This window comes from Bos indicus, chromosome 16 (assembly GCF_029378745.1).
Source record: "Bos indicus isolate NIAB-ARS_2022 breed Sahiwal x Tharparkar chromosome 16, NIAB-ARS_B.indTharparkar_mat_pri_1.0, whole genome shotgun sequence".
Lineage (NCBI taxonomy): Eukaryota > Metazoa > Chordata > Mammalia > Artiodactyla > Bovidae > Bos > Bos indicus.
This window is the reverse complement of record NC_091775.1, coordinates 70,373,007-70,398,997: the sequence shown is the minus strand read 5'-3', so window position 1 is coordinate 70,398,997 and position 25,991 is coordinate 70,373,007. Positions and strand designations below refer to the sequence as shown.

The window sequence follows — 25,991 nt, the reverse complement described above, 5'->3', positions numbered from 1 at the left end:
CACTTCTAAAATCATCAGGCTTCTTGATCTGTTCTCTGCTGGTTCCATTCCTCTGACTTTCTTCCCCTCTCATCCGTGTAGAGTCCCATCCAGCCATGGCCCCTTCCCACCTACCTTACTTTCCCTTCTCACAGCTGCCTCTGGCTGAGCTCTCCCTTAATTACTTTGGGGTGTGCTCCTATTCATTGGGCCAAACCTAATTTTATGAAGGGCTGTATCGTACATGACATAGATTTGGGGGAGCTGTTCACTCACACATGTAAATAGATGATCTCCGTTTGATTCACACTTATGATAGATGAAGTCCATTTGTTTCAGTTTTACCTACAACTTTTTTATGCCTTCTTGCTTTTCCCTCCTTGAATAGAACTATTTGTCCTAAGGTTTTGTTGGGAGTAGTCGGCTTCTGTAGGAAAGGTTTGTCATTTATAAAAGAGGGAAGAAAGGATGGAAGGAAGAAAGCAAGCAAGCAAGGATTTCAGATTGATAAATGGGTGCCCGTGGGCCTGATGGACAATTCTAAGTCCAAGAACACAGGGCCTAACTTCCGCTTTCACACATGCACCAATTCTAGTTTTCATGGCCTACGAAATGAAAGGTGAGCATATGAAGCATCCAAAGTAGCAACTATGCATGAGCTAAAATATGCATACATTGAACGAGAGTCCTGTCAGCTTCACCAAAATATTGAGGGGGGAGCAGAGGTGTCTAGGCCAAGAGGAGTACAGACCAGTGCAAGTGTGATGAACACACATTTGTAAACCAAACACTTTCTATTTTTATTGAGCACCAGTCATGTGCTGAACAATATTACTCATGTAAAGCTCTCTACAATTGGGAGTTGGATAATATCCCCACTAAACAGATAAAAAGAACTGAGGCTCAGATAGAGTGAGACACCCCCGGTCACAGAGTCAGCAACTCGCTAAGCAGTTACTGGAAACACAGTATGATCCCTGGATTCCCACGTCCTCTTGCTGACTGCCCAGTTGGGGTGGCCCCAGAAATCTTTATTTTTGAAAAGCTCCCTTGGCGATTCTTGATGACTAGCCCTGTCTTGGGAACCGCTGCTCCACATCAAACCAGCCCACTCTCCCTGTCACCAGCCTTGCCTCTGAGCAGCCTTCTCCACGTCGGATAAAACATTTAAAACATATTTAAATAGCAATTTTGAAAAACTATGCAGCATATGGATTCTCCTTTTGATCTCAAAATGATGACAAACAGACACTTAGATACTTCATAAAAGAAATATTACCAGAAAAATTATAGAAATCTGGCTTTCAACTTTGTCTTGCTCTAATTTAAACAAAATGCAACTTTCCAGAGTCACTCACTCTCCCCCCCCCCCCACCCCCAAATAAATCCAAACTGGGAGCTTCCTTCTCTTTTTCCCTCTGTGAGCCTGGCCTACACCTATTTATTTCTAACTCGCTGGCGTCCAGATTAAAAGCCTCCTAAAATGGGCAGTAGGGATGACTTAAGTCCTACTATCAAAGCCCCTTGAAAAGAGCATCTTCTCCGAAATTCACATCCTTGACTGAAAACGGTCCTAAGAAAAGCCAAGTGAGAAAATAAAGGGGGTGGGCAGAAGGGGAGGTCTCAAGCCCTCCAAGCGTCCCCGCCCCTATCTGGGTCCCCAGTGGTGGCCCCCACCTTCCAGGCTGAGCTATCCCACTGGCTGCGGGAACGCCGCCGCCGAGACCCCGCAGCAACAGGCGGGCGGCGGGGGCGATCGCCCTGCAGCGCCGGCCGAGCGGCGTCGGACGTTCCCGGCTCCGCGCCGCGCGCGGGGAGCAGGTGGCTGCCCTCCGCGCCCGCCGGGCGCCCAGCTCTGGCCCGCGGAGCCGGGCGGCGGCCCCGGGCGAAGGGCCGGGCCGCGGGGTCCGGGCGGGGCGACCCGCACCCCCACGGGGCAAACGGGTGGGAGGGGGCGCGCCCTCCGCCCGCTGCGCGGCGCCACGGCCGCCGCTACTCGCGCGCGTCGTCTCCCGACCGGAGAGGCCGCGACACCTAGCGCGGGGCCGGGGCGAGGAAGGAAGGGCCGGGAGGGAGGAGGAGACCCGGAGGAAGACACTGACTCGGAGGCCCCGCTCCCGCCTCTGGGCTGCAGAGGAGACTCCCAGCCTTCCCACCCGACCCGAAACTTTTCCGACACATGCAGGCGTGTTCCTCGCGGGTTTGGGCGGCCCCGAGTCGCCATCGGGAAGGAGGCTCGTCAAACAAATCTGTCCCCGGGCACGCACGCGGAGGTACTCAGACACACGGGGCCGGGGAGGGGACGACCGGGCCTCCGGGGAGGTGCTGTGGGCGTGCAGGCAAGCGGGCGCTACCGCCCGAAAGGGGTTCCCCACGTGCGAGACCCAGTGCTTAAAATCCTGCCAAAGCTCGGAAGTACCGCGGTGTCCGGAGGCTCTGCGTAACTTTGCCCACTGCGCCCCCGCGTGCAGAGGCGTACACACACACACACACACACACACACACACACACACACACACACACACACACACACACACACACACCCTCACCCCACCCCACTCCCCCTGGCTGCGGCCCGAGCCTGCTCTAGTATTTCAGGGACACGGGAAGAGATGCTAATCCGCGCCAAAGAGGGAGGGGTGTAAATGGCGTAAATCCCACTCCCCAGCACCCACAGATTCGGAGCGAGATCGCCCAGTTCTCTCCGAAAGCGTCCCTTCACTTCCCTCTGCCCTTGGCTTCTTCTCTACCGTGGACTGAAGAAGATATAGCCCAAGAGGATCGATGTATGGTTCCACCCCCCGCCCCAAAATCACAACCTCTCCAAATCCTAATCCTCAAAGAGCCCGGTGGGGTTGAAAAAAGGCAAGTTATTCCGGAGGGAGGTCGGGGGTGGGGCAACAGCACCCCTCCGAAGACACGCGCGCGCGGCCTGGCGGGTGCCTCTTTGGGCTCAGCGCGCCCGGGCGGAGTGGCTGGATTATGTAAGTAACAGCCCTCCATGTGCTCTCCACCATCTGTTAATATCTTGATATTGGAAAGTTCGGTGCCTGAGGCAAAGCCAGGGTTGGCGTCGCAGAGCTCCCAGCCTACTCCTTTCTACTCCGGGGAAGGGATCGTACCTGCATTTGATTGTTTTCGCCCACTTCTATAAAATCAAGTAGTAGTGTGCCCCTTGGATCACTGACAACCAAGCCCCCCTCCCCAGCGCGAGTGTGTGTTTGTGGGGGAAGAGTGATTTTCTTCGAGGTCACTATTGTAAGGAATCCTTTCAATGGATTTGTTTATGACAATTCTAGGCTCCTTGAAGCTTTGTACTGGGCCCTGATTTGGAGGTGGGGGCTTTATTATTTTTTTTAATTACTTTTTCTGCCAGCACCCCGACCCCAAATTTTTGTAAGAGTTATAGTTCAACTTCTTTGGAGTGAATCGCTTCTGTTTACTTTGAAAGCTGTTGGTTAAACAAGAATCGCTCTGGAGGCTTCTAAGCAGTGGGGTTCCCAGGAGAGAAACCTTGCAGCTGCTACTTGCTACTGATCTCCTGGCATTTCACTTTCCCCCTCGTTCAGAACAAATTCACGTTGGTCTTGGCCTCACACTGGGCATAGGGATTGAGAGAAAGAGCAGGAATATGGCAGGCAGGCAGTCCGCCTTTAGACAGCCTGCAGCAGGCCGGCCTGCACCCTAGAGTGGGTTTTTATTTCTTTTTCTTCCTCTTTTCAGGGTGGTGGTGGTAGTGGGTGGTGGGTGCTGTTAGATGTTTATCCAGGCTGGATCTTCAGCATCCTTCTCCTGAAATAAACATCCATGTTTGTCTCTCAGCTGGATCTGGTTGCAATTCCCAGAATTGGTTTATTTAGGATCTGCTAACGATTGTTTGTAAGGTTTTTAAATTACTGATATGCACTCTTCTCTCCTATCCCCACCTGCTGGCTTCAAGAAAGAACCTGAGGGGTAAAATACACCGAAGAAATATCAAGCAGAAGTGTGTTTAACCCAGAACCAGATGCATAAGTGATAAGTGAAAGAGTTTGACTAAGAACGCACACAGATCACCCTTCTGATAAAAAAGCAAATGCAAACTGCATGGATGAGGTTTGTTGGAAGACCGGTCAGAACTTGTGTTAACTTCTAAGTTACTGGGGTTGTGTTGGCAGTAGGGCGGAGAAAGGGACTGACCCTAAACTTGCCCGATGGTTTCAGAGATGGAGCCTGTATCTAGGCGACTTGTCTTCTCCGGGCTGACTGATCGCTTCTCGCCTTTCAGAAAACAAACCGCGAGTAGCCAGAGATAGGGAGCTTGGGCCTCACGCCTTGATTCAGGGCGGCCTGAGCCCCGGGAGAACGCCGAAGTTCTGGCTGGAGAGGTTGCCAGGAGCCTGGCCTGTATGTCGCGCAGACTTTAGGAGACAGTTCTGGCCTCAGCATATGTAGCTCGCCTAGCTGGGCTGCGGACCGAGCTCGCTCGTCCAGCATCGCGCGCGCTCCTATTTCATTCCACAAGCCGCTCTAGTGCCCCCAGTTCGGGCTGCGAACCACCGCGGCAGAGCTGGCGAGCCGCGAGCCTCCGCCGCCGAGGCTGCGGGGTGGAGGAGCTTTCTTGTTTGCCAAGCGGGGTACCCCAACCTCGACTCGGGCCTGCCTTCCCCCGGGAGAGATAAAGGACTTACTAGGGCTCGCAGGAAACTTTTCCCGCCGCCAGCTCCCGGGCGTAGTCTGTGCAAAATGTGCACCGGGGCGCTAGGTGCAATTGACATAAACTTGTGGGCTAAAGTTCAAGCCCTTTCCTTCCAGAGTCTGAACCTTTTCTCCCGCTCAGCTTCCTTTCTTCCCCACTTCCTCTCCTCTCCTCCTTCCCTGCCCTCCTCCCTTTTAAATGTCAAACTGAGCAGATGGTTTTAAGGTGTGGAGGGCATGTATCCTTTACTTCTGTTTAATTGTGGGCTGGCGCGATCAGGTACACACTGGGCTACTTAAGGAAGATACTAGGACGAAAAAGAAGAAAGGAAGTAGCGCTGATCCATTCACAGAACCCGCATTTCTCCGCTCAGTACACCCGCTTACCTCGAAAGGACCCAACCAAAAGAAACACTATTCCACCCTGTATCTAATGGCCCTGTGGCTAGATTATTTCTGTGCCCAGTCTAAATTGTCACATCTCGATTAGAACACTTGATGCAGTGGCCGATCATTGGAAGTGTGAGTCCTGTGTTTGTGAGCCTCTGTGTTGTTTCCATAATGGGTAGGGGGAGTGCCTGGAGGCAGCGAGAAGGGAGACATGAAGGCGGGGGGATGCTCAAGCAAGTCTGGTGGTTTTTTTTTTTTTTTCTTTTTCCTTTCTTTCCTGATCCCCAACACCTAACCCGGCCGGCTTTATTTTTTCCCCCTTCTTCTTTTCAGTGTTTGAATCCCATGCCAAAAGTTTCCTACAGGGTATGGACTGGAACATACTATTGTCGCTCTTCTTATTCAAGGATTAGACTTCTTCACAGTTTGATGAATTTGAGGCTAAAATTGCCCCAGGAAAAGTGTGCGTGTGTGTGTGTGTGTGTTGCGGAAGGTGGTGGTGGTAGTTGGCCAGTGTACTTGTAACACACTTTACAAACACTCTGTTGTCACGACGCAACACGATTCAACCTTTGATCTGGTTAAATTCGAGGGACACACGAAAAATACTTGTCCCCATCCTACCAAAAAAAAAAAGAGCGTCTTATCGATTGGGTGTGAATGTTTCTGCTTCACAGCCCTTGCAAGTCCCAGCTTTTATAGGACCTTGAAGTCATAAACGCGGTTGTCTTATTAAAAGCCCGTTTACTGTGCCCGGTGAAAGAGACATCCTCGCTGCGGCTGGAAGCTTGCGCTTTAGCATTAGCAACTTTCAAATCCTAAGCAGCTCTTCAAGAACCACATGATCTAAAGAAATCTCGCTGGTTATTTTTCGTCCAAGAAATGTCAAAACAAAGTGAATTTTCTGTGGCTTGACGCAGAAGCCCGAAATTTAAGCGCTTGAAATTTCTTACCTAGGAAACTTTAAAGTTTGTTACCCAGGCGTCAAAACGGTGTAAATCCTACATGAAACCTCTCTCTAATCATTCTGGGGTGAGTGAGTTACTGAGCGGTAATCGGTTGGTAGTAATGTTTGTAACAATCCCCCCCACCCCTCCCCAAGGTTGCTGTACCTACAAACCAGATAAGGTTGTTAGAGGTAACCAAGGACAAATATTCTTCTTCCTAACAATTTTGACGGGAGATTAACTGGGATTCAGCCAATACTGATCTTCTCATATCTGATGCAGCGGAGCCAAAGCCAAACCTCTGGCACCTACTATTATTTTAATCCCAAACCTACCTGTATTGTCCACCTCTCCTTTCAAAGAAAGCCACGGTGACATGTATTCCTGATACTAGCTACGATCATTTAAAAAGTGGAATGATTTGAGGGCCCCCGCTCTCTCCTCGTAGACCACCACAGCCCCCTTTAAACCCCCACTTTTTCTCCAGAACACTTTTTCTATGCCTTCCTCCACCCCCCGTCCGAGGAGCGCTCACTCGCTCGGCCGCTCGGCGAACTCGATCAGCGGTATCTGAGAAATGAAGGGGAGGGGGAAAAAAAAAAAAAAAAAGGACCTGCGTCCTGGAAGAGCGAGTGTGAGCCGAGCGGCGCTCACAACAGCGCCCGCAGACCGCTCGCTCCGGCCGCGGGCGCAGCGAGCCGGTCGCCCCGAAGCAGCGGCTGTTGGGCGCGGGTGAGGTGGGGAGGGGGGGGGGATGGAGGCAGGGGAGGGGAGCGTGGGGCCCCTCTCCCCTCCTCTCCTCCCAGCCCCTCACCCCCACCCCTTTTATATATTTTTTTTTCTCCTCCCAAGTTCTCTTGCCTCGCTATCCCCCCTTGAATCCGAAGGCGCCTCGCGATTGGGTGCTGGGGCCGGGTACGTCAGTCAGACTGTGACGTGCAGTCTTCCTGTTTCCTTCAGCTGTGTCTTAAAGTAAATCTTGTTGTGGAGCGGAGCCCTCAGCCGAGGGAGCGCTCGGAAATAATACACCATTGCAGCCGGGGGAAGCAGAGCGGCGCAAAAGAGCTCTCGCCGGGTCCGCCCGCTCCCTCTCCGCTTCGCTCCTCTCCTCTCCTGTCTCCCCTCTTCTCCTCCCTTCTCACCTCTCGCCTCTTCTCCTGCGCTCTCTCCGCTCCTCTTCCCACCCTCCCCCTGCCCACCCTCTCCGCTCTCCCGTCTCCTTCTCCCCGCCGGCCCGCTCGCGCGTGCCCGCACGGACTCACCGTCCCTTGTCCAATTATCATATTCATCACCCGCAAGATCTTTCCCCGTGCGTGTGCGCGCGCGTGTCCTCCTCTCTCCGCCTGCCCCCCCCCCCCCAAAAAAGGCTCGGTGGGTCCCACTGCTCTCTGCACCGCGTAAGTATCTTCTCCCCCCCTTCGCGAGTCCCCTCCCCTTTTCCAGAATCACTTGTACCGGCTTGTTCTTGAATGAGAAGACCAGAAAAAGAGACTCCCATTACTCAGACCCGTGTACACATCTATCCCCCCCACCCCCATCCCCGGGAGAAAAGGGTGTTCTTTAGATGAATCATAATTTAAGGGGAAAAAAAAATAGCGTCTAAACAGTTTCTAAGCAGGAGCCTCAGTGGAACTCCGCGCTCCGCTCCTCCCAGTTCCTAAGAGTAAGTGATCCGCTTGGCTTTTTATTTCTTTCTCTTTCCTGCTGGTGGCTGGGGGGTGGTGTTGGCGATGTGTGTGTGTGGAGGGGGGAGAAGGCTGGTAGTGCTGGGCTTGTCGCTGATCTTCTCACCTTTTGTGTACTGTTTCGGGGGCGGGGGGGGGGGGGACGCGGTGAGGAGGCGTTCGCTTCCTTTCCTTCTTTCTCTGGCCCTCTTCTCCGGAGAGAGGACCGCGAGGGGGACCGGGTCGCTTTTTGTTCGTCTGAATCCCCCGGGTCTCCTCCCCAGCCTCATCCTTCCCATCTCGCCCGGAGGAAAACTCCTGGGCTAGTCCCCACGTCCTCTCTCTTTGTCTTGTTTATTATAGCTGCCTTTCTTCCAGGCTCTTCCAATTTGCTTGTCATTTGCATACCTTTCACTTCTCCTTTTTAACCCCAGCAGAGGGCCAGGGAGTAGGGAGGAAGGGAGAGGGAGGAGGAGGAGGGGGTGGGGTGGAGGGGGGGCGCTCGGCTACTTGCCTCTCAAAACGCTGTCGAAGCCGAAATGTTGAGATCGGGGTTGGAGCAGTGGAGAGATGGTCCCGGGCAACGAACGCGGCTCCCCTCTCCTGAGCTCCCAGGACCCAGGGCTAAGTCAAGTTCAGTAGGGTAAGGTGGCACTGGAAGCCTCGGGTTGCGGGGGGCGGGGGGGTCGCGTGGTCGGAGGGGGAGCTGGGGCGCGAGCGCCGCGGAAGGATGGAAGGATCGCGGTCCGGGTGGGGGTAGGGGATGTTCTTGCCCAGCGGATCTGCTCGCAGTCAACGCCGGCGGCCGGTTCGGTTGGGCTGCTTCCATCTGATCTTGGTTCGTCTGGGTGGTACCTACAATTTTGCCCCACTTCGGAGGACTGGAAAGGGAGGAATGGAGAGGTGAGCGTGATTGCTACTGGGAAGAAAAGTCCGGAGGAGGGGGGAGCGGCGCGGGGAGAGCGGCTATCCTGCCTGAACAGACAAGGAGAGGGGGCGACGAGGGCAAGCTGGGGTCGGGGGAGACATTCCCCAAAGCCCCCGGTTTAGCAAGTTGTTGGTCCTTCGGGTGTGCCCGCCAGTTACTCCTCCGGCTAAAACTCAACATAGGTGGAGAGTGTGGATTGGAGGGGCCGGGGGTGGGGGGCGCGGGAGTGAAGTTAGACGGGGAGTAGTTTTGGAGGGAGACTCACAGGTCTCCCGCCACTTTTTCAGCTTTTTTTTTTTTTTTTTTTTTCGGAAGTAGAGAGTCCTCCTGGCAGGCTGAGAAGAACTGGGAGGAGGGGTTGATCGACAGTCTTAAATAGCCCAAGGAGGCAGGTTGGAGTGTGAAACTGCTGTTCTTGGCAATCCAGAACCCACTCCGCCTGGGGGAAGGCTGAGAACTCACCTGCTTGTTTTTATTTTTCCAAGAAGGTCTGGTTGTCTCCTTGAGCTTATGAAAACAGTGCAAGCACAGGGTGGCCTTCTCTCAAAGTCAAGGCTAGAAGTCTCTTCTCTTCCTCTCTCCCCACCCCACCCTCTCTCCCATCTATAACCTCCCTTACCAAAAGGAAAAAAAAAAAAAAATGTACTTTCCTAGACTACGTAGGCAGAGGTCTATTAGCCCGAGGGCTGTGCATGGGCAGGGCCTGACAGGTGTGTTGTGTCAAGAAAGACAGGTGCAAATTTCCTCTGTGTCTGTGTATGTCTGTACCGTTCCAGACCACGGTGCTGTGCTCCAGGGTTGTAGAGGTTTATGAATTTATGGTTGCCCTGGTTAATAGGATTGTCCGGGCTAATGGGAACTAGGCTGTTGTTATGTTTTGAGCCCTGCCATGTGAGTCCTTTGGTTGGGGGTGGGGGACAAGTTGGTATGTGTTTGTTTATTTTTCTTAAGGATGTTGGCAGGCTGCTAGGGAGGCTGTGTCTCAGGCTTCTGTCTGCCAGGCAGCTGAAATTACCCCCCACTTCAGGCAGCAGGTGGAGGGACATTGACTTTCTCTTTGCTTCCCTCTGGTTTACGCCTGTCTCCCAGGTCTGTGGGGGCGTTGCGGGGGAGTGATGAGAGCTTTCTTTTGTGTGTGTGTGTGTGTGTGTGTGTGTGTGTGTGTGTGTGATTTGGACATCCATGGGTAGTATGTGTAACTGCCAAGAATACCAAAGTGAGTTTGAAAGTGTTACTGTTGTTAATGCTTATCTTTTTAGCGTGCTTTCTCCCTGCCCAGAAAGAATAGGTATGTGCATAAACTCTTTCAAGTCGTATGTTAAATACTCTCATAAAGTAGAATGAGCCTGTCATTGTACCAGACATGTGCCATATGTCCTAGTTAGTACTTTGATGGAGAAGGAAAATCTCAAGTATGTGAGAGGTAACTGTGCTTTTCTATTTGATGCAAGATGCAGGCAGTTCGCTCTCTGAAGAGTTTCTTGCAAGAACTTCTGAGCATTTTCAAAATTAAATGGGCTGTGGGTGGTGATGAAGAAAAGGGGGAGTAATTTGGTTAACCTGTCCATGTGCTACACCGTGGACCTGTTTCTGCAATGGTAAAACTAAGGAAGGTAAGGACTGTGGCTTCGTGTGTGAAGGAGGCTATTGAGAATTCAGTGTAGGCACTATATCTGGATTCTCAACATCTGATCTTTTATTTATTTATTTATTTTCTTTCAACCAGGCTGCTTCTTGAGTTGCATAGAATTAGATTAGATGGCGAATGGTTTTTGCTGGTTGGTTTGGTTGCTTGGTGGATGATCATTGTTTCATGAAAATGAGAGAGTGTATGTCATTTATTCTTTCAACTTAAACATCCAAGTTCCTCCTAATACTTTTCTTGGATGCTTTTGCAGTTCTTTCATAATTAATATGTCATCTATGGATATGTTCATTTGCTTTATTTTTATTAAGTATTTTCTGTGCTGGGCACTTATTGATATTTTTATGTGTCCATTATCCAGAATTCTATTTAGTTTAATCACCACCTTGTGGGAAAAATGTCATGCATACGTAACATTCATCTTTGTTCTCACTTTATTCATTCCCTAACATCTTTCTTCTGTAAGTAGCACTTATAATCTTAAAACATAACCTAGCTGCCAGGCGTGCTCTTTATTAATTCAAAGTGAAATAGGCCTTTTTTCATGAATTTCTTATAGGTATTGTTTGCATTTACAACTGTTAAGATAAGGAATGGTAAGGTTCAAGATTAATAAAAGCTTATAAAATGTTAGTAATTTAATAATAGAAAGATGGATTGTGCCTGATACGTTATAATTGGATTCTAATTAAGTATCCGTATATATTGTAAAGGACATATACATAAGAAATTTCTAAAACCTATTGCCTGGTGTATTCTAAAGCTTCAAAGGACAGTTAGAGTATTTCAGTTGTCTTCAGAAAGAAAAAAAATTGTTTCTTCTTAAAGTTATTTCTCACTCCCTTTTGTTTACTAATCTGGTGAATTATTACTTTTTAAATAAGTAGAAATGAATATTTTAGGCATGTTCCAGAAAATTGCTGTTTTCATCTTGCAGGTGAAAAATATATGGAATTTTTGATAGAATGGAGGAATTTTAAATGAAATGGTTCTGATTTGAGAACTCTATGATAGGAAAATTTAGAATCTGTTATAAGCTTTGACAATTAATTTAAGTATTAACTAATATCAAGTGGATTATTCACAGTAAACACCAAAGGCTTTCTTAACCTTATAGCAGGAACTTCTCCAAGGAGAAAGTTGCTAATTAGCAGAAATGGACTCTTAAATACAGTGAAGGGGACAGCTTGGTAGGGGGCCTGGAGGGGCGCGGCAGGGGGTGGGGGGGGGAGTACCTAAATCAAGTCATCTGATTTTCCCCCTTGAATTACTGATTTCCAGATGGATTCACAGTGTTCTTTGTTGGTGTTATTCCACTTGAAATTTCATAAGAGACTTGACCCAAGTAGATCAGAGGCCCACTTAAAGGTGGTTTTCTAAAAGAAGTAAAAGCATAGGCTTGAGCAATTTCTTCAAATCATTTTATCAATCAAGACTGATGATCTATATAATCCAAGCAGGAAACCACTCCAACCATACCTTCTTCCCCATCTTATGAAAGATTTACCTGAACTATTTGAATAAAAACCATAGTGAACACATCTTTGTCCAGAATCTGGACTCCAGATAGAGGCGTAAAGGTTGCACCCCCTTCCAAATAACTTTTTCCCCCAAAACTTTAAACTTTTAATTTTGTATTGGGGTATAGCCTGTTAACAGTGTTTGGTAGGTTCAGGTGAACGCGAAGGGACTCATCCACCCATAAACTTAAAGCAGAGCACTTCACCACTTTCTACTTCACACTGCAGTGTTCCTTTGAAATCCTCCCCTGAAAATTCTTTTCTACTTACATTATCATCGGCTTCCTTAGGATTCTCCTTGTAAAGTTATCTGACATTCTTCAGATAATTCAGATTTTAATGAATGTTGTGGAGTCCTTAAAATCTGACTTGATTATACTTGGATGTTTGTTCTTTTCTCTGGGAAGAATCTGCTAATGTTAAGATACTCCTCATATAGAAATTATTAAAGCATTTGTGTAGTTAGATGCCAAGTGGTACAACCCAATATTTAATAATAAAATATTCTATGTAGATTTTCATATTAATTAAAGGAATAGAATATGTGTATCAATCGATAATACATTTGGGTTCAAATTCTGTATCAGTATTTTTCTACATACTTGCTGATATTGATGTTCACCAGTGCTGATCAGAAGGTTTCCCATTGCCAGGTTAAACTCAAGATTAAAATTAAATATAATAAAAATCAATAATAATTGTAGTTGAAACATATGGCTTAATACATATATTAATAAATAAGGGAATTTTTAAAAATCTTTAATGGGCAGGTTGATATCACTGATAAATTCATTCCATAGCATTCTCTAAATTCTGAACTGGGAAGTCATGGAAGCACTTTTGAAAGCATTTTCAGGTGATTTAACTTATATTATAGTCATTTAACAATGCATTTTCTTGTGTGGTAAAATATTCATATATACTATTTATGAAACATGATTCTGATAAAGTACTATAGTCACTAGTTATTTTATTTAATCTTGCCTATAGCCTCCATGGGTTATAATTCCAATGTGTATGATTCCTATACCTTCATTTTTGAATTCAGCTCAAAGCTATATGGAGAGAGTTATTTATTCACGCCTATTAATATAATGCCTTGTTTTGCTGGATTATATCATTTTTCCTAGTTTTCCCATTTGTTTTGTCCTGATTGTTATGTCTCAGCTGTACATTTTACAATAAGACCTAAAAGACCCTTAGCCCCAAACAGAAACAAATTATTATTTGATCTAAGAATGCTGACCAGTTGCAAGAGAATAGCAAAAATCAGTTTCGTTTAGGGAATTTTAAAGAAGTTACAGGATATTTTCTTCTTATAACACCCAACGATCATGTTTAATTAACACGCATTCGCCACTGAAGATGAGCGTATCATTTCTTTCCACCTTAGAAAGAGCACAGCCCTCCTCTTGGCTCAGGCATGAGGTGGGGATGCAGCTGTTGATACCTAGGCTAGAGGAGAGGAAGTGCAGTTGACGCAGAGGTAGAGGCAGCTGGGAAAGGAAGGATGGCTGTGGGTGACCTTGTGTTCATCTCTTAGACCAGCATGTTGTTTCTGAGCCTCTCTTGCAGAGATGCTCTTCCTATAACAAGGATGGGTAGGAGGAAAATCCAGATAGGATGTTAGGAGGAACAAGGGAAGAAAATACTGCAGAAAGTTTATTCGACATTTTGATTGGAGACCTGTGTGCTTTTCAGGTGCTATTAAGGGGAAAATGATTTACACACAAAAAGACAAGAGGTAAAATTTTTAAAGAATGGCAATGAACTCTCTTTTTGAAAAGCTGATATATACACACAGAGTCCTCCTTGCAAAAAACATCCCCCTCAATATGCGAGTCTTTCTGAGCTTTAAAATAATTCATCTTTTTTCTTGTTTGTCTCAGTTTCCCCCCCTTTTGCTCTCACTTGACAGCTGTACCTGATTTATCAGATCTAACATGTTAGTGAAATATTTGCCATTGGATTCTTGTATTCCTGAAGCCAATTTCATTTATTAATGTGTGAGGGGTCACAATCATCTTGAATTCAATTTTGAACTCTAATGCTGAAGTTATCAAGATCTGATTCCATTCCAAGTTTAGGAAATTTCATCCTGAGGCACACAAAAACTATTTTACCCTCAAGCATCCAAAAAACATATAAAGAAGCATCGTATTGCTTTCTTGACACTCTGAACCAGGTTTTATTTAAAGGTTGCATCTTCATAGGAAAACTGGGAACAAGGGTTGCAGGATGACATCTTTGTCACTTAAAAAAAAATACACACTGCCATCTAAGCATTGAGCTTTTTCTTGATTTTTACAGGTTATTTCATGCTGAAATTATGCCTATTTGCATGGATAGTCATTCTTTAAAACTAGCCACAGATGCAGTCCTAGGGAGCACGTAGATGTTTTTACAGGTGAACCGAAAGAGATGGGAGCTCTTCCAAACACTCTGCACGCTGCCTTTGGCAATAGACCCTGTTATTGTGAAGATGTGCTCTGTTAAGCAAACGTGAAGTTTAATATTAGATAAATCTCGTGTGAAAAAAATTTTTTTTTCATTTTCTTCTTAAAACGTCCATTGTAAGCAAGGAGATGTGACATCTTAACGTTTAGACAGAATTGGGGGTTAGCCATCACTGGTTAACACCACAAAATATGTCAAGTGCCTTTTATAAAATGCAAGGAAGGATATTCTTTTTTTATATTGTGTTCCCAAGAAACAATGGAAGTTCATATGCAGAGACAGTATTTCCCTTTCTCACATAGTTAATTGACGTTATCTTCTTTCTCCTTTATGTATCTCCTTTCAGTCTTTTTTTTTTCTGTGTCTTTTTTTTCAATGTTTTAATTTGGCATAAGAAATAAGATTCACAAGTGGTGTATGTTAAAGAGTTTCTTCAGGCATTTGAAGTATTATTTTGGCAGATTATAGGAAAAAAAAAAAAACTAGTACTGATGATGTATTTATCCTTGCCTAACTCAATTTATTGTTCCACATATGGATTTCTAAAATGTGATAATGTCCTTCTTTTGCACTGAATCCAACTTTAAAATTTAAGTCATCAAAAAGACAAGATGAAAATTTATAAATATTCTCATACTTACATTAAAATCCAGCAACAGACACCATCTTCAGATGTGATTTTTAGTATTAAAAAAAGCGCATATCTGTGCTAAATAAGCAGACTTGTAAAATGAGTATTTGTGCATTTATTTCCATGTTAAATTGACCATTTGTGTTGGAAAGATGCTGATGGGAGTGTTCTCTTCCCCATTTCACATATGACAAAAATATTTTAAAATTCAGTAATAAAGGATGTATGTGAAATATTTGCATTTTTTAGACTCATTTCCCCTTAATAGCATTAAAGCCACAATAATTCTATTGCAGAAATGGAATTTTTCATTCAGATTTCATGCATCCTCAAAATTTAACCTTATTTCTTAAGTATGGACCACTTTTATCTGCTTTTGTAATATGAATCTCAGTGCCCAAAATTTAATCAATTGGTTGTCAGAGGCTGTGTTCTTATAATCTACTGTTTCTTCTGAAGATAAACAGTATCATTTTAGGCATTTGTGAAAGAGAATCATATTACTGGTGCTTAAGCAGTTTTTGCTTTTTTTTTTTTTTTTAATCTTAATCCATCTTAAACCAGTGGAGCAGAAATATTTAAAAATGTTTCATTTCAAGCAGAGTGCATAATAAATTGCAATAATTGTAATGTGCCATAAATCCCAGAGCCTATGCATTTTGCATTTGATTCAGGATTGAGGTCAGGAAATTTGGAGAAATTTAAAGAAAATGATTCATCAGTCCTTTTGTTCTGTTGGCCAGGGTCCCGGGATTCTTGAGCTGTGCCCAGCTGACGAGCTTTTGAAGATGGCACAATAACTGTCCAGTGATGCCTGACCATGACAGCACAGCCCTCTTAAGCCGGCAAACCAAGAGGAGAAGAGTTGACATTGGAGTGAAAAGGACGGTAGGGACAGCATCTGCATTTTTCGCTAAGGCAAGAGCCACGTTTTTTAGTGCCATGAATCCCCAAGGTTCCGAGCAGGATGTTGAGTATTCAGTGGTGCAGCATGCAGATGGGGAGAAGTCAAACGTACTCCGCAAGCTGCTGAAGAGGGCGAACTCGTATGAAGATGCCATGATGCCTTTTCCAGGAGCAACTATAATTTCCCAGCTGTTGAAAAATAACATGAACAAAAATGGTGGCACAGAGCCCAGTTTCCAAGCCAGCGGTCTCTCTAGTACAGGCTCCGAAGTACATCAGGAGGATATATGCAGCAACTCTTCAAGAGACAGCCCCCCAGAGTGTCTTTCCCCTTTTGGCAGGCCTACTATGAGCCAGTTTGATATGGATCGCTTATGTGACGAGCACCTGAGAGCAAAGCGCGCCCGGGTTGAGAATATAATCCGGGGTATGAGCCATTCCCCCAGTGTGGCATTACGGGGCAATGAAAATGAAAGAGAGATGGCCCCGCAGTCTGTGAGTCCCCGAGAAAGTTACCGAGAAAACAAACGCAAGCAGAAGCTGCCCCAGCAGCAGCAGCAGAGTTTCCAGCAGCTGGTTTCAGCCCGCAAAGAACAGAAGCGAGAGGAGCGCCGACAGCTGAAGCAGCAGCTGGAGGACATGCAGAAACAGCTGCGCCAGCTGCAGGAAAAGTTCTACCAAATCTATGACAGCACCGATTCTGAAAATGATGAAGATGGTAACCTGTCTGAAGACAGCATGCGCTCCGAGATCCTGGAGGCCAGGGCCCAGGACTCGGTGGGGAGGTCAGACAATGAGATGTGCGAGCTGGACCCGGGGCAGTTCATCGACCGAGCCCGGGCCCTGATCCGGGAGCAGGAAATGGCCGAAAACAAGCCCAAGCGAGAAGGCAGCCACAAAGAACGAGACCCCGGGCCCAACTCCCTGCAGCCTGAAGGCAAACACTTGGCCGAGACCTTGAAACAGGAACTGAACACTGCCATGTCGCAGGTGGTGGACACGGTGGTCAAAGTCTTCTCGGCCAAACCCTCCCGCCAAGTTCCTCAGGTCTTCCCACCGCTGCAGATCCCCCAGGCCAGGTTTGCAGTCAACGGGGAGAACCACAACTTCCACACCGCCAACCAGCGCCTGCAGTGCTTTGGCGATGTCATCATTCCGAATCCCCTGGACACCTTTGGCAACGTGCAGATGCCGGGTTCCACAGACCAGACGGAAGCCCTGCCCCTGGTGGTTCGCAAAAACTCCTCGGACCAGTCTGCCTCCGGCCCCCCCGCCGGCGGCCACCACCAGCCCCTGCACCAGTCGCCCCTGTCGGCCACCGCGGGCTTCACCACGTCCACCTTCCGCCACCCCTTCCCCCTCCCCTTGATGGCCTACCCGTTTCAGAGTCCAATAGGTGCTCCCACGGGCTCCTTCTCGGGGAAAGACCGAGCCTCTCCTGAATCCTTAGACTTAACTAGGGAGACCACGAGTCTGAGGACCAAGATGTCGTCCCACCACCTGAGCCACCACCCCTGTTCACCAGCACACCCACCCAGCACCGCGGAAGGGCTCTCCTTGTCTCTCATCAAATCCGAGTGTGGCGATCTTCAAGACATGTCTGAGATCTCACCGTATTCGGGAAGTGCAATATCCTTTCATTTGCACCCCACCCCCACCCCAGCCCAAGGAGAAAACAAACCGAAAGCCAAAAGTCTTCCCCCAAGGTCAGGTTTACCCAGGGTTTTAGAGTCATGTAGATTCCTGTCTTCTCCAGTCTGCCCTCTTGTTCAGAGGCATAGGCTTTTATCAACACGTGCGTGGGGCTTCTGGTTGCACAAAAGCTTTACAGGAAACCAACATCCCTGCAACTTTCACAAGTTGTTGATTGCTCCCAAGCGCTCCTATTTCATCTGTGCTTTTGCAGCAGTGTTTTTTTTTCTGCTGTTTCTTCCCGTATTATCTTCTTCTTCTTTTTCTCCCTCAAGAGTATTTTTAGAGGATGGGGGAGGGAGGAAATCTCAGTGTAATATTGCACTCATCAGATTTTAACACAGTAAGACTCATACTGGAGTAAAGTCAGTTTCGAGATCCCCAAGATTCCGTAAGAAGAATTCTCCCTTTAGCCATCTAGAAGGCTCCTGGTCTGTTTAAAGAAGGCCTGATTAAATCTTAGGAGGAACAGTTTGCTGGTGGGAGGCTGCAGTGGGAGAGGATGGATGTGGATGGGGAGTTAGATGCTCTCCTTATTCTTTAAGGGGGATTTTTTTTTTAAAGGAAATATACAGGTACTAATTTATTCAGACGACATCCGTCTCTCTCGTTCACCCAAGGTCTGTTCTTCGGGTCTGGTGCAGCTGCCTCTATGCATGATTAACCTCTGTTCAGCCATACACAGAAATCTTTTGTCCTAACATACACAAAGCAAATTATTTTGGAAAGCAAGAGAGCACAATTAAATATAAAACTCAGCTGTATTCAACTTTAAAAATGCCTCTTTTTAGGTCTCTTTTATATTTTGAACCTGACTTTTGAAATGCCAGTTACATTTTTTCATTAGACCTGTCCTGAACTCTAGTTATTTTTAACTCATGTTTTTTTGTTTTCTCTATAAATTGGTCCTTTCAGTAAATTTTTAAAAAATCGTGTGGTTGTTGATGTTTTGGGGGTGTAGAATAGTAGCATTTGGGGCAAGTAGAGGCCTGTTTCTTTTATAAGAAATTGTCAGATGGATATAAAATTTAGCTATTAAGTTGGCTGTTGCTAATGTGAGGGTTTTGAGCAATCGTCTTGATGACTAGAGATTGGCATTTTCATATCTAAACCCACTCCAGAGGCTGCCATGTAAGGGCAAAGTCCCAGCTGTGGTAGAAATGTGTTTTCCTTGATATGAAAGTCATCTTTCCAGCCTATTCAAGATAGCAGCGAAGATTTCTGATAAAGTGAATGTGCGATACACATATGAGACCCACTTGGGCAGTTAAGCACAGAGTCTCTTTTTGTAGAGAGGAAGAAGAGGATAATGTCTGGAGGGAAAGATGGGAGGACTTAAGACGTAAACAGATGAGTCTTGGTTTGGTTGCTGATTTACAAATCTTAACTTTCAGAGATCTGAGGTTGAATCCACCAGTACTGAATCAAAGCTGTGCCAGGCACCATGTCACACACCTCATAAGCAGGCAACAAACATTGGTCAAATTGGAATATAGCTGTTGGTGATGAGAAAGGCAACAAACAAAGGCACAGGCATGAATTTTTTTTTTTTTTTTTTTTTTTTTTTTTTACACCTTGCAGGAGAGCTTCTTCTGGGGCTCATACCAGGCTCATGTCCAGGGCCAGACCCCATTGCTCCTCGGAGATCTCTTACTTCATTTTGAAGCCCGTTGTAGTGATGGTGGGTTCTCTCTCTCCTCACTGTCTCTGTCTCACACACACACACACAGGAAAGGGACATGCCCATTTGGATGACTATTGAAGCCAGGTTTCAGTCCTATAAGGCCATACTTAACTCTAAAACTCAAGATGCTGGTTTCTGGTTGTTGTTTTTAAATAAGTTGAATCTTCTAAGAAAACCATCTTTGGATTGCTGAAAGTGTTGCTTTTGCTCCTGTCTCACCCTCTCTAAATCCCCTGAGGAATTCTGAGGATTTGAATAGGAAGAACTTCCTTTTCTTTCTATACATATCAAAGGCTTTAAAGAGAATTTAGTTGCTGCTTCTTCAAAGGAATGAATAACTTCTTTCTCTTATGGTAGAAGATTCTGCTCAACAGGGATGGTTTGGAAACACCTGTGTTCCTATGAAATACTAGTTGCTTACACCTGGAGTTATTTCTTGTGTGTCGCTAAATAGTTTTGGCGTCTTCCTGCAATTAATGATTACATTTCCTTCCTGCTGTCCTTCCAGCTTCTGTTTCTTTCTCTTTTCCCCTCCACAACCTCGCCCTGTTAACCATTTATCTCTTTGCTATATTGTTTCTCAGGAAAAAGATAGGTGAGTACCATTTTCTGGAGTCTACACAGTTCTGAAGGCAGTGAGAACAGGAGTGTTTGTTGGGAGACTGGATGTCCTTTTCTCTCGTCTCTGACCTTGTGTGGCAATGAGTTCTTCCCTTGACTTTCTTGATGATGATGCCTAGGCAAAATTCTCAAGCTTTTAGTTCAAAGAAATCTCTAGGAATCACAGCAAGTGAGTGGACTTCAATTTAGGTAGACAAGGCCATATCTGAACCTGTTATGCAGTTATTCTTTGAAAAGCTCAATCGAAATGAGGAGAAATGGGATGAAATGGTATCTTCATGATTTCCATTATTGCTTTTCTCTTTAGTTCATGGCTTTCCAAACTGTAACGGATAATTGAATACTTAGGGAACGATTCTTTCCCACCCCAAAGGCATCATCTGTTTCTTTGAACAAAGGAGCCAGGATAAGAACTATCAAGGACACCAGCTTATCAGATAAATCCATTCCAAGTCCCGCACATAAAGCGTATATGTTCTATATCATGGAATGCACTACCTTGGTATCTTTTCTGATAGAAGGGCAATAGTGAATGTGTGCATGGTAAACTGAATGTCAGTGCACCTGCCCCAAAAGCTCATGTCTTGGATATAAAAATTTGTTCAGTGTCTTTGCAAATGAATCTATTTAATCAAATATTAAGTTTTATTCAAATTCCAAAAGAAACAGCCAGCCAATTGTTTTTCCTCCTGATGTTCCTTGTCATGCATCCTCTTTGCATCTCAAGAAAAATAGCCTTGTTCGGGCCTCAAACATTTGCATGCAGCCAAGTAAAGCACAAGAGCCATGTTCCAGGCGCGGTTAAGACATGCAGGTGAAGAAACTGGGCCTCTGCACCCCAGCAGCCAGCTTTCCCTGGTGGGCTTTTAGGGGGAATGTTAAAAAATACTTGAGGTTCAAAAAGAAAAATGGCTTGATGATTTGAAGCTAAAAATCCACCCAGAAGACCTGAATTCAAAGTGAATTTCTAAAATATGAATGAATCCATAGAAGTTGATTTTTTACTATTTTGGAAGTCATGTGGGGCCACAGGAGTTAGTTCTGTTAGGTGTATTATCTGTAGGGAAACATGACTATTAAAGACTGGAACACCCTGGGTTCCTCTCTTCTCCCTCCCTCTGATTATGAAGTAAGTACATTAAAAAAAAAATTCCATAAACTACACATCCCATTGATTATGTTAAACTTCTGGTGGAGCCACAACTGGCTCTGTCTCTTTATGACATGTGAGAATTTAGATCTTTTCTGCCCATTTAAGGTGTCTAAGGGGAAAAGTCTCTTAGAAACATAGCAAATCAGAGCTTAAGGAGAAAGCTAAAATCCTCCAGATTTTAAAAACGTTTGAGAATTAGTACTCCCGGTCTATTTGGTTGGCCCTGCAGCACGTAAAATCTCTAGGCACGATTCAGGATTCAGTTGGGGAAAGAAAGAATTTTCTTCCTGCAGGCTTCACAGCCTCTTATCCTCCCATTTGCCTTTTTGCTGCCTCCACTGCTCCTCCTGTGGCTGTTGTTTAGGTGAGGTTGTACCGTGCTTGGTAAACAGACAACACTTACATTCTCAGGTTGTTTGAACACCGTTTTAGGTTCAGCTGCAGTCCCCTACTTCTCTGATCTTTTATATTCCCCAGCAGATGTCTTTCATTAATTTATGGATTTATCATCTTTTCTTCTTTTTTTTTTCTTTTTCTTTTCTTTTCCTTTTTTTTTTTTTTTTTTTTTTACACCTGGCAGCTGTCTCAAGTTTCAGCAGTTATTGTCTATTTTGCATTATACATAGAATTGAATGTCATCTGTCTTCACAAAGCTATGGCTAAGAGAATTGAGGCAAAGCCACATGAGCTGCCGGGACAGATCTTGTTTGCGCTCCATCCCCCCTCACCCCGCCCCCCCTTTACCTCCTTAATATTTATTTGTGCTCATTTTCTTTCCTGGCCTTGAATGGAGCTTAGCTCGTGTTCAGTACAGCTGTATGTTTACTGAATCTATTCCATCATGAGTCATTGTGCGTGTGTAAGTATCCTGGAAACAGCTAGTGCTTTCTTGGAAGAACAGTTGCTTTTCAGCACAAGCACTTAAAAGGGAAATTAACCAATTGGTCAGTTCAGATTTATTTTGAGAAGGAAAAGAAAGGATTATCTAACTGTTGGCTTTTAAATCTTTCATTAGCTATTTTTAATAGTTTATTAGAAACATATATTTTATGGGAATTTTATCTTCATTACATGATGAGCAAGATATAAAGATGCATTCTGTGTTCTGTTGCCACTGATCAATTCCAAGTATTTCCAACAGGAAGCATTTTAAAGCAAAAAAAAAAAAAAATGGACTTGAGAAATTCAAATTAGGATGATTTTGTCATGAAATAAAAAGCCTCTAAATCCCAATCAAAAGAAGATGGATACTTTGCTCTTTTGTTTTGGTTTTTTTTTTTTTAATAAAAATGATGAAAACATCTTAGCATAATTTAAAGACATTGAAAGCTCCAGGAAGTTTTGGTGGCTCAAGAAATCTCTGAAAGCCACAGCAAAGCAGTTTGATTTGTATGAGACCAAATTTGAAAAGATTTGGGACTTTTCCCCGCTAATAATTAAATGTACCAAGTTGTTTGAATGTAGCCGGTCTGAAAGAACAGATTAGAACCCAGATCTGAGCATGTTTGTTGAAGTTTGGACTTGCCTAAAACTCTTATCACGAGGCAATAGGAGACAGCTTGCAACTATTATTTCACTTATCCATTTGGACAGATGGTCCTGAAGTGTGCCGGGCTCCTTTAGTCCCCTCTCTCGGTCTAATGGAGGTTACTGGAGGGCCTTTCAGCTCTTTCCTTGGCACAAGAAGTATGTCAGTCATAAATTATCGTCTTTGTAATCATTAAGGATCTCAAACAAAAACACAAGTTCAGTTAAGCTGCTTTGGCTTACAGATCTCACATCAAAATTTCTTTCTTCAGTGTTTAGTGTTTATTTTCAGTGGAAACAAAAGGCATTAACTTTTCAATTCGCAGACCAAGGTGATCTTTTTCAAATTGCATGATACTAAGGGGAATGCTAATTGATCAAATTCTCGGCATTATATTTGGTTAAGCCCCCTGTTATACGTAGACAAGAGCTTATCAATATTAATTCGATTACGCTTCTCTAGGAACTTCCAGGTTTCCCTCTCTGTTCCTGAGGTTGGTCACGCTGCACTTGATGGAGGTCATTTAGAAACCTTTACCTTTCTTAAATATCTGTGTTTATTTGTCCTTGCTTCCTGTGGTGTGAAATGGTTGTGGAGCGTGTTAGCCAAGCATGTGTGTGCTTGTGCGTGTGTGCATACAACCACACATGCACATTTTCTTTTCTTCTTTTTCCCTATTTATTTATTTTTTTTCCCAGACTCTTTTAAGAGAAAATCCTTAGAGAAGCTTCTAGGAAGGACCCTTAATTGACCTTGTGGGGGACCACATTGATTTTCTCCACGTGCGTCTTCATTTCTGATAAATTATAAAGCCATTAATTTGCTGAGGAAATGGCAGGGCCAGGCTGCGGCACAGATGTGACCAGAGCCATCCCCGCTCCGAGTGTGCTGAGGAGTGCCAAGAATCTGGGGGAGAATCAGGAAGCCGGGATTGTTATGGTTAGCCTCACATTCTCTTGGGAACTGTTTTAGTTGCTGCTGTTTACAGATCTAAAAGGTAATGATGTTTCCAGATAAATAGGCCTTCTTATTTTGGGTAAGTGGCCATTTATTGATCTGCTAACCCACATTTATTGATTTGTTAGCCCCAACCACTGTGCCACTCTCCAAGGAGTTAACTATAAATCCAGGAGAGGCAAATTGTATCTGGTTTTGGATCCTCGCTTTAACAAAAGCGACACCCCCTCCCTGTTCTCTCAGTGCCCAAACTACCCCTCCCAAGTTTTAGCTATTATTGAAAAGGAAACAATTAACAAGATATAATAATAAGATAGGAAGAAAGTGAGTCAAGATGCTCCCTTATATTAGCACTAAAAGGTAAAATGTGAAGCTTGCCTAACAGTGATCAAAATAATGCATTTTGTATTTTCACTTACATTAGTATAATAATTGGATGTCAACTGCAGAGAGCAAAGAGAAGAACAAACAGAACTGTAATGCAAAGAAGAAAAAAACTCTCATGATAAGAGTTGTGCAATACCTGTTGGGCGCATTTGTCTCCTTAGCAACAAGTGAACATATAGATAGCCTAAGGACCTCAAACGGGGAATAAATGTTTTGCCATCCTCACCAGGAAGTCACCAAGATCCCACAACTAAATCGTGCATCCTCACCATTATGTTTGGCAATTTCTGACCAGCAATGGCCATTCTGAGCCAGCAACAGCAAGTTAGTGATGGATTCCATGGCCAGAGTCGTTTATCTTCCAGAATTCCCATGGCTACTGGTTGGGCCTCCAGACTCCTGGCAGGGGGGAGGGAATGGTAGGTACTTGTGTTTCAAGAAATTATCTCCTTAACCAACTGCATCCTACATGCAGGAAGGATTGTCACCCAATCACTTGAAAAAAGCAAAGCTCATGTTCTTTTATACCCGTTATCCCAGCTCCAACATGCTGAAGACCTACTTCTCTGATGTAAAGGTAAGGATGTTTTTCAGTATTAATGTTTTCAATTTCTGTGCACGAGGTAGTCATTTGAACACTTGGAAGTTAATGAGGATGAGTGTGGGGCGGTTTGGTGAATACACCTGTGTTGTAATTGATTTAATGCACTTGTCCCTCGGTCCAAAGCTGTGCCAAGCACGGAGGCTCCTTGTGTACTAAGACCAAAGGACTGAGCGCACAGATTTTCCTTCTAGTCCCGGAAACTTCTCCTCTGTCTTTTTGTGTCTGAGTAACTCCTTGGAAGAAATTTCAGCTGGTCCTGGAGGGATGCGCTTTAGAGAATTTTTTTCCTTCCCCTTGGCCACAGTGAACTGTTTCTGTTTTTGTTTCTGGTAGTTTCCCCATATTTGTGCTTCGGAAAGCAAACTCTAGCACCTCTTTCTCCCCCCTGTCGAAAGGAGCGTACATTGAAATTCTCTCTGCAGTAGCTGCTTAAAAACAAAAGTGATGATTGTCTCTTATTTACAACTTAATTTGTTGTTGATGTAGAGTACACTGAGCATAAGGAGAATGAATAAAGTGACAGATTCAGGACACATTATTCAAATGAGGATATGAAAGCTGTCAGCCTACAGCTGCAGCCTCCCTCATTCTACAGAATATGGGGACCTCCTGGTTCTGTGTGTGTGCGTGTGTGTGTGTGCACGCGCCCGCGTCTGTGTCTGTGTGGGGGTTTTAAGTAATTGTTTGCAACAACTTGATGTTGTGTTAATCATCTGTAACTTTTTAAAACAGAGATTGGGTTTTGATGATGGTAATGACACGCATGGTATCATTATCCAAGGAACTCGATAAACATTACATTAGCTGAGATTAGTTTATTAGGGCTGGGTACTCTTCCCCCCGACCCTCCCCTGCCCACCCGCCGTGTGTAAAGTTCTTATCTCTGCCATGGAGAAGCCATGATCTGCCAAAACGTACTGCCTTCTCCAATGCTCCCCTCTCTCTGCGGTGGGTTTTGTACCCGATGCCTGAGTTGCATCACTGGCCCCCTTTTGCAGGCTGACCCATTGCAGACTCTGCTTCACCCATGTTTTACTTGGCCTTGAAAGAAAAGTTCTGTTTTCCGTCCTGTTTGCTTTTGAATTGTGTAGCAACTTCAGCCTTTTATCTCTCTCCTTCCCTGGCCGAGCTCCTTAAGTGGAAGGCATGTTTCCTCCTCATTCCGTGCCAGCAAACTGGGCAGCATGGGAAGGCAGAAACAGGCAGGATCTTGAACCGCTGGTTAAGCATCTTTAGGCAAAGAAAGGTCGAGGGCCAGAGTGGGCTGGGATGGGGTTTGGACCTTGGTGGGGTACCATCGGAAGCTGACAGATTGAAGGGCTTTTGCCAATTGGCTGAGGAGCGACCAGTTTCTAGAGCTTAGTTCTTCCAGGAATCCTCCCAATACTTTAGTTCTAGGAGGGGAACATGGAGCACAGGGAGAAAATTGTTACTGTGTACATGTGTATATGTGTGTGTGTGTGTGTAGGTGTCCATGTTCACTCCATCACTCCTCTTGGTACAGTGATCTGCAGTGTTGTGATATAATAAAACAGTGCTTTATGTTGTCTAGATAGCACCCTGCAGCCAGAAAAAGTCCAAAGAGCTTTACAAACTGCATACATAGGGATCAGTCACCTGT

At 45.2% G+C, this 25,991-nt stretch overlaps 1 protein-coding gene across 9 annotated transcripts in view; it reads left to right on the top strand.

Moving 5' to 3' along the window:
- The first annotated feature begins 2,036 nt into the window (after nucleotides 1–2,036).
- The window catches only part of PROX1 (prospero homeobox 1), a 60,176-nt gene continuing 36,221 nt past the window's right edge, over nucleotides 2,037–25,991 (top strand). For 2 of the 9 annotated variants that reach the window (XM_070768596.1, XM_070768588.1), the window contains exons 1-3: nucleotides 8,151–8,300; nucleotides 15,582–17,375; nucleotides 24,238–24,343. In XM_070768596.1, coding sequence (XP_070624697.1) covers nucleotides 15,649–17,375; nucleotides 24,238–24,343 — 1,833 coding nt within the window. In that variant the 5' untranslated portion in view covers nucleotides 8,151–8,300; nucleotides 15,582–15,648. The other 7 variants (XM_070768592.1, XM_070768594.1, XM_070768595.1 and 4 more) reach the window with 7 other exon arrangements.